The following is a 15,260-nucleotide window of genomic DNA, read 5'->3' as shown; positions in this document are numbered from 1 at the left end:
TCCTCTCCTCTGATAAGTAGGGTACATGGCGTCCAGGCCAGGAGGACGTTGCAATTAATTCTCTTGTGGCTATTGAATGTAGAATGGGAAATCTCACTCTAAATCAAGAAAAGAAATATTGATGTTCTGCAACCTTTATGATTACTTTTCTTAGTTCTCTAAATAACATAGATCTTCCTCCTATAGGGTCGCAGTGGACAACCTGGTATCAGAGGATCACTTGGGCCCCCTGGATTCCAAGGCCAACAGGTGAATGCAAGTAGTTATTATGTGGAAGACAAAATATCTCTGGAAATTTGGTGTATTTGTTGAACAGAATAATTTACAGTTATAAATCTATATAATAGGCAGTGTTGGCTAAAGAGATTGAAGCAAGTTAGTCAATAGTCTCTAATGCTATTGGCTAAATAAAGGAGAGTATAAAAAGATACAATTGTGGAACATTTAAATTAAAATATTTAAACAATTTCATGATCTCTGATTTTTTTGACATTAAATTTAAATGATTATTTTAAATTTTTGTTCTCAACTTAAGTGTATACATTAAGATAATATTTGCAAATAGAATACTAATGAAAGAAGAAAATTAATATCGATTAATTTATAGCCAGATTGTTTGGAGTCAGGATAGAATTGTGCTTCCTCCTCAGTTTTATTTCCTGCTAATCTTTGAGTGTTTTAGCAAACAGAAAATCCTTTTACAGAAACTAAAGGATCCAGCCTTTATTTTCATTATTCTCTTGTCATATTTTCCATCCAATGCTTGCATAACTTTAAGCAACACTATTGTAACTTCCATTAACCCTCATTCTGTAAGGGGAGTTATCAAAGTTCTCCAGTCTCTGCATATATTGGAAGGCTTGTAAATGTTTTGTTCTCTCTCCAAAACCTTGGCACCTATGCAGAACTTCCTTGATTGGGGCATCGGCCTTCACTAAGCCCAAACCACCAGCTTCAAAGGTTCAGCATAATATGTTTGCTTTCTCACTTTATATTTTAATTATGATCCCACCCACAATTATAAGAACCTTTTTTAGCCTATCTTGCCACCCTCAAATATCACATATCAAGGTCCGTAAGACCCAAAAGCTGATTGTGGACTTCAGGAGGGGTAAGATGAGGGAACACAATGCTTATAGAGGGATCAGAAGTGAAGAGAGTGAGTCCTAGGTGTCAAGATCTCTGAGGATATAACCTGGTCCCAACATATCGATGCAGCTGTAAAGAAGGCTATAGAGCAGCTATACTTCATTTGGAATTTTGAGGAGATTCAGTTTGTCACATAAAACATTCGAAAACTTCTATAGATTTACCATGGACAGCATTCCGACAGGCTGTATTACTGTCTGGTATGGGTGACTACTGCACAGGATCTAAAGAAGTTACAGAAAGTTGTAAAATTCATCAGCTCCGTCTTGCTTACTAGCCTTCATAGTACCCAGGACATCTTCAATGAGCTGTGCCTCAGAAAGGCGACAACCATCATTAAAGACCCCCATCACCCAGGGCATGGCCTCTTCTCATTGTTACCATCAGGAAGGAAGCACAGAAACCAGAAGTCTCACACTCAGCGATTCTGGAACAAATTTCTTCCCCTCCTATTCCTAAATGGACATTGAAAATGTGAACACTATCTCACTTTTTTTTTGCTGTTTTTCCACTATTTTTAATTTAACTATTTGCTATACATATATATGTACTTACTGTGATTGATTTACATACTTAATTTTTCCTATATTATCATGTATTGCATTGTTCTTCTGCCACTAAGTTAACAAATTTTACAACACGTGCCAGTGACATTAAATCTGATTCTGGTCCTTTTTAAAATTGTGCCATTTGTTTCAAAATGCTTTAAAAACAATTATAATTGATCCTCATGGTATTATTTATAAACCTCTCAAAGCATTTCATCACAGTAGCACTCACATCTACTATGATGAAATGCTTTGAGAGGTTGGTCATGGCTACAATTAACTGCTGCCTCAGTAAAGATCTGGACTTCTATAATTAGCCTGTTGCCACAATAGGTCAACAGTGGATGCAGCCTCACTGGCTCTCCACATGACCCTGGATGTTCTAAACAGTTGTAGTACCGGCAACAGGCTGCTGCTTATTGATTACAACTCAGTGTGCAACACAATCACACCATCAGTTCTAATCAATATGCTCCGAAACCTGGGCCTCTGTACCTCCCTCTGCAAATAGATCTTTGACTTCCTCATTGGGAGACCACAGTCTGTGCAGATCGGAAATAATTTCCCTTCCTCATTCACAATCAACACTGGCACAATGCAAGAATGCATGCTTAGTTCACTGCTTTACTTTATCTATACCCACAATTGGATGGTTATGCGTAACTCAAACACCATCTATATATTTGCAATGATACAACAATTGTTTGCAGAACTTCAAATGGTGACGAGGAGGCATACAGGAATGAGATAGATTGGCTGGTTGAGTGGTGTCACAGCAACAGCCTTGTACTCAATTTCAATAAGACCAAGGAATTAATTGTGGACTTCAGGAAGGGGAAGTCATGGAAACACGCATCAGTTCTCATCAAGGATCAGAAGTGGAAAGGGTGAGCAGTTTCATGCTCCTCGGTGTCAACATCTCCGAAGACCTATCCTGGGCCCAGCATAGTGATGCATTTCCAAAGAAGGCATGACAGGAGTTTGAGGAGAATTGGTATGTCACCAAAGACACTGTAAATTTCTACAGATGTACCATGGAGAACATACTAACTGGTTGCATCACCATTCATCTGGTATGGAGGGGCCACTGCACAGGATTGGAAAAAAACTGCAGGAAATTGTAAACTCAGCCAGTTCCATCATGGGTACTAGCCTTCCCAGCAGTCAGGACACCTTCAAAAGGTGATACTTCAAAAGGGTAGCATTCATAATTAAGGACCCCCATCACTGTGGACATACACTCTTCTCATTGCTACCACCAAGGAAGAGGTACAGGAGCCTGAAGACACAGTCAACATTTCAGGAGCAGCCATGAGATTTATGAGTGGACAATGAACCCATGAACACTACCTCAATATTTTTCCCTCTCTTTTTGAACTACTTGTTTAATTTAACTTTCTTTTATTACATATACTTAGAGAAATTTTAGTTTTATAGTTATTTATTGTAATGTACAGAAGAAAAATTTTCATGACATATGCCAATGATATTAAAACTGATTCTGATTGAAGGCAGGAGGTGTCAAAATGAAGGTGAAAAAAAATCACATAGTTTCTTCTGTCTAAGCATCTGTACATTCTGATTCCAATATTCAGGACTTCTGTCTCTTGCTATTTTTTTACATCAAAATATATAAAATAATGGAAATGAACAAGATTGGATTATAGTAAATTTCAGAATGGTGTTTCACCCATTTTCTGGTATGAGTAATAATTAATATTAGCATGTGTTTAATCTTTGTCACATTGCTAATATTAGGGATCTTGTTTTTCCCTATTTTTCAGGGAACTAATGGAATTCCCGGTCCCCCTGGAAGAAAAGGAGAGATTGGATTGTCAGGACCTCAGGTTAGTAAGAGTAATGTAAATAATTTATTGAATTATGTAACAAATATGAACTTTCATGAGCCCTTTGCTAAGAATTTGATCTTTATGGAGAGCATTGCTGAGAATTTTGCCACTAAGCTTGCTTAACTATGAAACTCAGACTAGAATTCCTTGAGCTTTTACTAAATTAGCATTTTTCTACTTTTCTTTACCCCTTTTCCAAAGAGACGGCATAAAATAGAGTATGAGTGCATTCTTGCATTCTGTTTAATGCTGTAGAGTGGACAAGCCAATGGCCCTTAACTGTCTGAATAGTAAAGATGGCAGGGAATGGCACCTGGAACAGTCCTTTCACAACCTCACAACATCCTAATGCTCTTTGTTCCCAATAAACTTCATGAATCATAGACAACATTAAATCTGCATACTGTAAGGTTCAACAAAAGCCAATGAGATGCATTGTTCGATCTTTACCTATTTTGTCACAAATAATGATAATCAATAAAATACTGGATTGAGGGAAATCCCTTAAATATTCACTTATGTGATTCAGGAGAGGAAATCTATCATGCCCAAATTGACTTTCCTCCAATTTGAGATCCTCCAATGTGTTTGATCCTTAGTACTCCAGGGATGAGTGATAGATTAATGCTCACTTTTTTGTTGGACTGTAAAAGGAATAAATAACAAAATAAAAGCAGTAACGAGAGATATATCTGCAAATAAAAAAATCTTCACATTTGTGAATGTTAAGTTTCACGTTCACCAAAGATCCATACTGGTCCCTCCATAGTTTTATCCACATGTTGCCTCTCTGGCGAGATCACAGATACATGAAACAAGAATCCAATTCTAACAAATAGTTCTATACTGAACAATTCTAGCACACTCCTAGTGAGCACCCATATTCACTGCTTGCAAAGTTGAGTTGACCCTAAATTTCTCTTCCTGTACTTAGATTCAAATTGTCCTACTCACCCTTTATCCCCATGTTTTTTGACTAGGTTGGTTCACAGTTAAACAATGACTTGGCTTTAATTTCATACACTTTTTGTAAATTCCTCTCATGATCTGGTCCCCTCTTTATTCCTGTAACTTCGTGAAATGCTGGAATCCCCATGAGATATCTCCAATCCTCCAATTCTGGCCTTGTCAAATTTAGTTGCTTGTCTATTGACCATCATGCCTTCAGCTGTTAAGCTTAAAACAAAGATTGAAATTCCCTGTTTAAAACCTCCCACAATCTCTTTCTCTTTTGTTCTTTGAAGCACTACAAAAAAAAAACTTTTGGAGTGTTTTAGGCCATTTGACCTAAAAGTTCCTGAAATCTTTCAAAGGCACCAGATCGGAATCAGTTTACATTTTATAGCTTAGATATTTTTCACTAGCTGTGAAGTAGTTACTGCATAAGTACTCCAAAGTTTTGCACGATGCTAAATGTAACATCAGAGTTGTTTGCTTTAGATGCAGATAGTGAGTTTTATAATATACAGTGGGACTGAGTGTTCCTAAAGACATTTTGGTCTCAGATTAAATGATAAGTTTCTGCATTCTTCTATTCTGAATCCATATAAAGTCATAACTCATGAAATTGTTTCAACTTTATCTTTTTTGCCTACAATCTCACACTGAATCCTTCTCACTACTATTGAACAGTCAAGAGAAGCATGCTATTCAGAACGATACACATTGGATTTTACCCCATTGCCTCATCTTTTACAGGAAGCTGATGGGCATGGCCCTCTAACTTGATGCTCTTGTATTATTGGCTCATCAGAACAGAAGAAATAGGAGCAGAAGCAGGCCATCTGATCCATTGAGCCTGCTTCACAATTCAATAAGATCATGGGTGGTCTGGACATGGACTCATCTCCACCTACCTTCCTCTTCCTCACAACCAATAGTAGTTCCCCTACTATGCAAACTTCCATCCAACCTTGTCTTAAATATATTTACTGCTTTATTGGGCAGAGAATTCCGTAGATGCACCACTCTCTTGGAAAAGCAGTTCCTCCTCATCTCCGTTCTAAATCTACTCCCCTGAATCTTGAGGCTATGTTCCCTAGTTCTAGTCTCACCTGCCACTGGAAATAACTTTCCTGCCTCTATCTTATCTATCCCTTTCATAATTTTATATGTTTCTACAAGGTCTCCTCTCATTCTTCTGAATTCCAGCAAATACAGTCCCAGACGACTCAATCTGTCCTCATACTCAAACCCCCCATTTCTGGAATCAACCTGGTGAACCTCCTTTGCACTGCCTCCAAAGCCAGTGTATTCTTCCTCAAGTATGGGGACCAGAGCTTCACTCAGTACTCCTGGTGCAGCCTCACCAGTACCCTGTACAGTTGCAGCATAACCTTCCTGCTCAAAATTCAATCCCTCTAGCAATGAGGGCTATCATTCCATTTCCCTTCTTGATAGACTGTTGCACCTGTAAACCAAACTTTTGTGATTCCTGCACGAGCACTCCCGAATCCCTCTGCACAGCAGCATGCAGCAGTTTTTTACCAGTTAAATAATAATCTGCTCTTCCATTCTTCCTTCCAAGTGGATGACCTCGCGTTTACCAACATCGTACGCCATCTGCCAAACCCACACCCATTCACTTAACCTATCTATGTCTCTGCAGACTCTCTGTATCTTCTGCACAATTTGCTTTCCCACTCAAACATGCCCATACCTGCTTTATTTTTAACAGTACTTTGATTTGTGTTTCAGGGCTCAATTGGAGATAAAGGCTTCAGAGGTCAGAAAGGAAGTGATGGATTCAAAGGGCAAAAGGTTTGTGAATAATCTCTTATTCTGTGTTTCATCTTTTAGTGCATAATAAAATGGAACATGTTACAATGGCAAATGGAAATCTGAGTACAAGCAGTTGCCATTTGTTGAGGGCAATAGGTGTATGTAGTTGTTACCCATTGTCCTCTGCATAAATTTTTCAAAATCTTACTTTCTCCAAGGTACATTATAACTAATATCAGGCAGCTCCCTTAACCTTTTTATCTTTCCAGTTTCAGGTGCACACACACGCAAACACACTCATACAATTTTGACATTTCAGAACAACCAGCACCGCTGTCAGGAATGACATTCAAATGGAACCAAAACTAATTGTAACCGTAAGATAATGTTTAATTTGTTCAGCCACAGGTGTCTCACTAAAGGTTAATTTAGTGATATCTGAATAGACTTGAGACTTCAACAATGAAAACAGGAAATGTCGGATGTACTTAATGACATTCTCCCTTCTCCCCCTTCCCTGCAGCTTAACAGTCACCCTTTGTCTTCCCAGTTCTGATGAAGAGTCTTTAATTTGAAATATTAACTCTGCTTCAGTTTGCTCGTATGCAGACTGACCTGCTAAGTATTTCCAGAATTAGCCATTTTCAAAAACATAGAAACATAGAAAACATACAGTACAATACAGGCCTTTCGGCCTACAAAGCTGTGACGAACATGTCCCTACATTAGAACTGCCTAGGCTTTACCCATAGCCCCCTATCTTTCTAAGCTCCTTGCAGCCATTCAGGTGTCTCTTCAAAGTCCCTATCATTTCGACCTCCACCACCATCACCAGGAGCCCACTCCATGCACTCACCATTCTCTGTGTAAAGAAACTTTCCCCTGACATCTCCTCTGTACCTACTTCCAAGTTCCTTAAAACTATGCCCTCTCATGCTAACCATTTCAGCCCTGGGGAAAAGCTTCTGACTATCCACACGATCAGTGCCTCTCATTATCTTGTACATCTCTATCAAGTCACCTCTCATCCTCCATCGCTTCAAGGAGAAAAGGCCGAGTTCATTCAATCTATTCTCATAAGGCATGCTCCCCAATCCAGGCAACATCTTTGTAAATCTTCTCTGCACCCTTTCTATGGTTTCCACGACCTTCCTATAGTGAGCCGACCAGAAATGAGCACAGTACTCCAAGTGGGGTCTGACCAGGGTCCTTATTAGCTGCAACATCACCTCTTGGCTCTTAAACTCCATCCCATGATTAGCAAAGGCCAATGCACTGTATGCCTTCTTAACCACACAGTCAACCTGCGTAGCATCTTTGAGTGCCCTATGGACTCGGACCCCAAGATCCCGCTGATCCTCCACACTGCCAAGAGTCTTACCATTAATGCTATAATCTGCTATCATATTTGACCTACCAAAATGAACCACCTCACACTTATCTGGGTTGAACTCCATCTGCGACTTCATAGCCCAGTTTTGCATCCTATCAATGTCCTGTTGTAAGCTCTGACACCCTTCCATACTATCCATAGCACCCCCAACCTTTGTGTCATCAGCAAATTTACTAACCCATCTCTCCACTTCCTCATCCAGGTCATTTATAAAAATCACTAAGAGTAGGGGTCCCGGGACAGATCCCTGAGGCACACCACTGGTCAGCGGTCTCCATGCAGAATATGACCCGTCTACAACCACTCTTTGCCTTCTGTGGCAAGCCAGTTCTGGATCCACAAGGCAATATCACCATGCCTCCTTACTTTCTCAATAAGCCTTGCATGGGGTACCTTAACAAATGTTTTGTTAAAACTCATATACATTACATCTACGGCTGTACCTTACTAATATGATTAGTCACATTCTCAAAAAATTCAATCAGGGTCGTAAGGCACAACCTGCCTTTGACAAAGCCATGCCTGACTATTCCTAATCATATAATGCCTCTCCAAATGTTCATAAATCTCAGAATCTTCTCCGTCAACTTACCAACAACTGAAGTAAGACTCACTGGCCTATAATTTCCTGGGCAATCCCTACTCCCTTTTGTGAATAAGAGAACAACATCTACAAACCTCTCCCGTCCTCATTGATGATGCAAAGGTCATTGGCAGAGGCTCAGCAATCTCCTCCCTCACTTCCCACAGTATTGTGGGGTACATCCCGTCCGGTCCCAGTGACTTAACCAACTTGATGCTTTCCTAAAGCTCCAGCACATTCTCTTTCTTAAAGTCTATATTCCCAAGCTTTTCCATCCACTGCAAGTCATTCCTACAATTGCCAAGATCCTTTTCCATAGTGAATACTGAAGCAAAGTATTCATTATGTACCTCCGCTATTTTCTCCGGTTCCATACATACATTTCCATTGTCACACTTGATTGGTCCTATTGTCTCCCATCTTATCCTCTTACTCTTTACATACTTGTAGAATGCCTTGGGGTTTTTCTTCATCCTGTCCGCCAAGGCATTCTCATGGCCCCTTCTGGCTCTCCTAATTTCATTCTTAAGCTCCTTCCTGCTAGCCTTATAATCTTCTAGAATCTTATCATTACCTAGTTTTTTGAACCTTTTGTAAGCTCTTCTTTTCTTCTTGACTAGATTTACAACAGCCTTTGTGCACCACGGATTTTGTACCCTACCATCCTTTCCACGTCTCATTGGAACGTACCTACTCAGAACCCCACGCAAATATCCCCTGAACATTTGCCACATTTCTTTGGAACGTTCCCCTGAGAACATCTGTTTCCAATTTATGTTTTCAAGTTTCTGCCTGAGAGCCTCATAGTTCCCTTACTCCAATTAAGCGTTTCTAACTTGTCTGTTCCTATCCCTCGCAAATATCCCACGCAAATATCCCCTGAACATTTGCCACATTTCTTTGGAACGTTCCCCTGAGAACATCTGTTTCCAATTTATGTTTTCAAGTTTCTGCCTGAGAGCCTCATAGTTCCCTTACTCCAATTAAGCGTTTCTAACTTGTCTGTTCCTATCCCTCTCCAATGCTATGGTAAAGGAGATAGAATTGTGATCACTATCTCCAAAATGCTCTCCCATTGAGAGGCCTGACACCTGACCAGGTTTATTTCCCAATACCAGATCAAGTACAGCCCCTCCTCTTGTAGGCTTATCTACATATTGTGTCAATAAACCTTGCTGAACACACCTAACAAACTCCACCCCGTCCAAACCCCTCACTCTAGGGAGATGCCAATCAATATTTGGGAAATTAAGATCTCCCACCACAACAACACTGTTATTATTACTCCTTTCCAGAATCTGTCTCCCTGTCTTCTCCTCGGTGTCCCTGTTACAATTGGGTGGTCTGTAAAAAAACACCCAGTAGAGTTATTGGCCCCTTCCTTTTCCCATCTTCCATCCACAGAGACTCCGTGGACAATCTCTCCATGACTTCCTCCTTTTCTGCAGCCGTGACACTATCTCTGATCAACAGTGTCACGTCCCCACCTCTTTTGCCTCACTCCCTATCCTGTCTGAACCATCTAAAGCCTGGCACTTGAAGTAGCATTCCTGCCCCTGCACAATCCAAATCTCTGTAATGGCCACAACATCATAGCTCCAAATGCTGATCCGTGCTCTAAGCTCATCCGTTTTATTCATGATACTCCCTGCATTAAAACAGACACATCTCAAACCATCGGTCTGAGCGCGTCCCGTCTCTATCACCTGTCTATCCTCCCTTTTGCACTGTCTCCAAACTTTCTCTATTTGTGAGCCAACCTCCCTTTCTGCCGTCACTTCAGTTCAGTTCCCAACCTCAGCAATTCTACTTTAAACTCTCCCCAATAGCCTTTGCAAACCTCCCCGTCAGGATATTGGTCCCCCTCAGATTCAAGTGCAACCTGTCTTTTTTCTACAGGTCACACGTGCCCCAGAAAAGGTCCTAATGATCCAGAAATCTGAATCCCTGCCCCCTGCACCAATCCCTCAGCCACTCATTTATCCTTCACCTCACTCTATTCCTATACTCACTGTCACGTGGCACAGGCAGTAATCCCGAGATTGCTACCTTTGAGGTCCTGCTTCTCAACTTCCTTCCTTACTCCCTGTAGTCTTTTTTCAGGACCTCCTCCCTTTTCCTACCTATGTGGTGGTACCAATATGTACCATGACCTCTGGCTGTTCTCCTTCCCATTTCAGGATATCTTGGACATGATCAGAAACATCTCGGACCTGGCACGTGGAAAGCAAACTACCATCCACGGTTCTTTCCTGCGTCCACAGAATCGCCTATCTGACCCCCTATCACTGCTGCCATCCTCTTCCTTTCCTACCCATCTGAGCTACAGGGCCAGACTCTGTGCCAGAGGTCTGACCATTGTTGTTTCCCCCAGGTAGGCCATCACCCACAACAGTACTCAAGCAGGAATACTTATTGTTAAGGGAGACAACCACTGGGGTACTCTCTAGTACCTGCTTCTTGTCCTTCCCTCTCCTGACTGTTACCCACTTCTCTGTCTCCTGTGGTCCTGGGGTGACTACCTGCCTATAGCTCCTCTCTATCACCTCCTCACTCTCCCTGACCAGATGAAGGTTATCAAGCTGCAGCTCCAGTTCCCTAACACGGTCTCTAAAGAGCTTTTGTTTTAGATTTTCAATATTGGTAGATTTTAATTGGTAAGCATGTGTAAAGTCTCAAACAGTTCACCTTGCCATACAGAGAAGCAAATGTTATATACAAGTCTTAGTGGAACAATGTTTTGCATGTGCAAAGCGGAACTCAACAGTAGTACCGTCAGGAGACATGTATAGTGCACATGTATTACAACTGTGTGCCATGAAATGATTCATTCCAATTCTTAGTTATTGCTCATGGAATGATCTCTTTCCTGAATGTAGTTGCTTCCCTAAATTTATTGCAACCATGTTTCTTGTAATATAAAAATACCTTGTTTATAGAATACCTTTCAGCTAATATTGTTCACATTTCTTTGAATATTTGAACTCATAATCCAGACTGAAACATCAGTGTGGTGCTGAAAAAAAATTGAAGGTACCAAATTTGGATAATTTTACACTTTACGTACACATTTTTCAATGGCTGTGAGGCAGTTAAGAATATTCCAAAGTTGTGAACTGGGAATTCAATACAATTTCAATAGTTACAATGACATGATCTACTTCAGTATTTTAAGTCTGATAATGCTTCCATTGAATTACATTTCTACAATGGGAGGCAACATGGAATATTCAGCTTTGCTGAGACAAAATAATTCACAAAGATGATCTAAAGTTTCTGAGAATAGATAATCTGGACACCCAAAAATAATGCTATGAGGATTAACTCTCCCAGTACACAAATATAAAGCAAATATGCCTGTGACTATGTCTGATGTGCTAAGGGACAAAATTAGTTTGATCTGCAAGCTTCCTTGAAATTAGTCACAAAGGTGTTAAATAACTTGGCCAATGTTGCTTCATTTGATGTAGGCCAGCTATCATTTCTCCAATGTCTTACATTTAGATGATTTAGAACATCTTATGGTCACATCAGTTTGCAAACCATATCATTTGAGAAGGCAGCCCCTTGCTGTGTGCTAGTTGCCTTTGTTCTTTAGACAATACTGTTAGTTTAAAATATTGTCTTTTTAATTCAAACTGATTACTGCTTGCAACTTACATTAAATATTGAAGACTGGTTCTCATTCCAATTAAGTACAATTAATTTCATAGTTTCATAATTCCTGAATTCCTACCATCAAGCTTTGTTTTCTATTTACCACTTATAGCCCCTTAGTCCAAGTTGTACCAGTTCAGTCAAAGTTCATGGATTAGAAAATGGCACGCCTTGGAACAAATAAGGCTAAGCTATGAAACAGGTCAAAGACAATCCCATTCAAGATGGGTTCTATTTGTCATTTCCAACAACTAGATTGAAAATAGACTTCAGGGTATTTTGGGGATCATTAACTATAGCTAATTCTCCCCTTCAAACAGTAAAAAGACTTTACTTGATTAAGTAATAGTGATTTTTATCATTCAGAGACACACACTACAGAAGGTTGTAATAGTATGTAGAACTAAGTTATGTTAAATATGACATTATAACTCACATGGAAATTGTGTTCAGGGTGAAGATGGACCAGAGGGTCAGAAAGGAGAGTTTGGAAGAACTGGAGTTCGTGGACTACAGGTTAATCTGATTTTACCTAGCCACCATTAAATTTTTTGAGATTTATTGAGATTTTGTTTTGTTAAACTGACAGCCAGAGTCAATCAGATGTTTCGCACATCGTGAGTATCAGGAATATACCAACGTTCTTCGGTCTCTTGGAAATACAGAATTAGGAAAGTGTTTTCCATCAGCCAAGGACATAGTTCATGTGAAGTATTTAGTGGATCTCATTTGAGGATGAAGAACAGTTTGATTGTTTCTGCAATTGAAATATATTTGCAGAATGTTTATTTACTGGATGTGACAAAATTTTGCTGACAGAAAATAATTTCCTCTTTAATATGGTAAGTACTGTGTGCTTCTAGGAGAGGAGAAGAATAGTTAAAGTGATGGGGCTTTGGGAGAGGTATCTTAAACAAGCTGGCTGCTCTAAACTGGATTGTGTCAAGCTACTTTTAAAACAGTTTGAAATGTAGAACTGCACTCCAAATCCAAAATCACCTGAAGCTAGGTAGCTAATCAACAGTACTCACACATTGCTTATGTTGGCTCAATGCTGTAGCTGGTCTTCAAGCCATTATTGACATGAGCATTGAAGTATACATGAGGATAGACCTTCCACTCAACATCCATAAGACCAAAATCCTTTACAAACCTACTCTTAGTTCACCACCTTTCCCTTCCAAAAACAAATGTTCACAGTGAGACCCTAGAAAATGTTGAACATTCTAGGCAAAGGAAAATTGAAGAAAAAATTAATCTAACACTAACTGTAACGTTCACCATCAATACAACCTTTGATCAGTTCAGGAAAAGGGTATTTGAAGACCTCAGGCCTTGCACAAAACTCATTCTCTATGTTCCTTGCCCTACTGCATAGCTCTAAGATCTAGAATCCCTTCAGCAGGCACCTTGAAGCACCAGAGAAAATTCCAACTATGTTGTCTCTGCAAACTCCTCCAAGTTCATTGGAAGGATAGTGAACCAATACAGGTAACCCCCGTTTTTCGAACGTTTGCTTTACGACACCTCGCTGTTATGAAAGACCTACATTAGTTACCCTGTTTTTGCTAACAGAAGGTGCTTTCACTATAATGAGAAAAGGCAACGCGCAATAAAAGGCAGCGTGTGCCCCGAGCAGCCAAGCTCCTCCCCTGGAACTGCATTCTAGCTGGCATTGCTTAAACACGTGCCTGTGAGCATCTGTGCTTTATGACAATTTCTTTTGTGCATCTGTTAGCAAGATGAGTTCTAAGGTATTGGAAAAGCCTAAAAGAGCATGTAAGGGTGTTACAAGGGCATAAAATTACACATAATTAAGTGTTTCGATTGTGGTGAAGGAAGTAAAGACATAGTGAGTTTGGCTAAGGAGGCTGGTTTTGTGGAAGTTGAGGAAGATGATGTTGAAGAGGTTTTGGCATCCCATGACCAAGAACTGATAGATGAAGAACTGATGCAATTGGAAGAGGAATGGATTACAATTGAAACCAAATGCAGTAGCGAACAAACCAAAAGTGAAATTGTCCAGGAGCTGAACGTGAAGCAACTGCATAAGATTTTCGCTGCGATTGACAATGCTGCTATGATTGCAGAAAAGTATGTCTTTAATTTTGAAAGGGTACATAGGTTTAGGGCATACTTGCAGGATGGTTTGAGCGCTTACAAAGAACGGTATGATAGAAAAATGTGAGAGGCTAAGCAGTCAAGCATACTGTCATTTCTCAAGCCTTCCACATCAGCCACAGCAGACGATGAACCTCGACCTTTGACATCGAGGCAGGCAGACATAGAAGATGACCTGCCTGCCCTAATGGAAACAGACGATGATGAGATGACACCCCAGTCTCCTCTACCTCCCACCACCCCAACCTCCAACGACTCAGCCTAATACACCATCAGCAGTGTGCTTGCTGTCTTTCCAATTCCGGTAAATGATACTGCACTGTACATACTTTATTAAAAACACAAAATTCTGGCGAACTCAGCAGGCCAGACAGCATCTATGGGAGGAGGTAGTGACGACGTTTCGGGCCGAAACCCTTCATCAGGAGTGAAGTAACATGGGATGGTCAAGGGGGGATAAGAAGTGGGGGGAGGGATAAAGTAGAGAGCTAGTAAGTGATAGGTTGGAGGGAAATGGGCTAGGGGGAAGGTGGAGAATTATGGGAAATAAAAGAGAAAGAAAGTGGGGCTGGGGGGAGATTATAGTGAGGGGGGAAAAAAGAGAGAGAAAGAAAACCAGACTGAAATAATAGATAGGGATGGGGGTAAGGGGGGGCAGAGATATCAACGGAGGTCTGTGAGTCGGATGTTCATGTCGGCAGGTAGAAGGCTACCCAGGTGGGAGATAAGGTATTGCTCCATCGACCTGTGTGCGGCCTCATCTTGACGGTAGAGGAGGCCATGGACAGACAACGTATAATCTTCCATAACTTCCACCACCTCCTATGTGATCCCACCACCAGCCACATCTTCCCCTCCCCCCCACTCTCGGCTTTCCGCAGGGATCGCTCCCTACGCAACTCCCTTGTCCATTCATCCCCCACATCCCTCCCCACTGACCTCCCTCCGGGCACTCATCCCTGCAAACAGAAGAAGTGCTACACCTGCCCCCACACTTCTTCCCTCACCACCATCCCAGGCCCCCGACAGTCCTTTCAGGTGAGGCACCATTTCAACTGTGAGACAATTGGGGTGATATACTGTATCTGGTGCTCCCGATATGGCCATTTATACATTGGGGAGACCCGCCGCAGACTGGGAGACCATTTCACCGAACACCAGCGCTCAGTCCTCCAGCAGTGGCGGGATCTCCCTGTGGCCACACACTTCAATTCCACAGACCACTCCCACTCTGACAT

General features: G+C 41.0%; 1 protein-coding gene across 1 annotated transcript in view; it reads left to right on the top strand.

Annotated features, from left to right (window-relative positions):
- Positions 1 to 15,260, top strand: part of LOC140713931 (collagen alpha-6(VI) chain-like) — a 142,859-nt gene that overhangs the window by 66,334 nt on the left and 61,265 nt on the right. The window contains exons 22-25 of the mRNA XM_073024627.1: positions 187 to 249; positions 3,482 to 3,544; positions 6,245 to 6,307; positions 12,355 to 12,417. Coding sequence (XP_072880728.1) covers positions 187 to 249; positions 3,482 to 3,544; positions 6,245 to 6,307; positions 12,355 to 12,417 — 252 coding nt within the window. The remainder of the gene's footprint in view (positions 1 to 186; positions 250 to 3,481; positions 3,545 to 6,244; positions 6,308 to 12,354; positions 12,418 to 15,260) is intronic.

The sequence above is a fragment of the Hemitrygon akajei genome, chromosome 20, assembly GCF_048418815.1.
Source record: "Hemitrygon akajei chromosome 20, sHemAka1.3, whole genome shotgun sequence".
Taxonomy (NCBI): Eukaryota; Metazoa; Chordata; class Chondrichthyes; order Myliobatiformes; family Dasyatidae; genus Hemitrygon; species Hemitrygon akajei.
The sequence above is the reverse complement of the archived record's forward strand: the minus strand, read 5'-3'. Positions and strand labels throughout refer to the sequence as shown.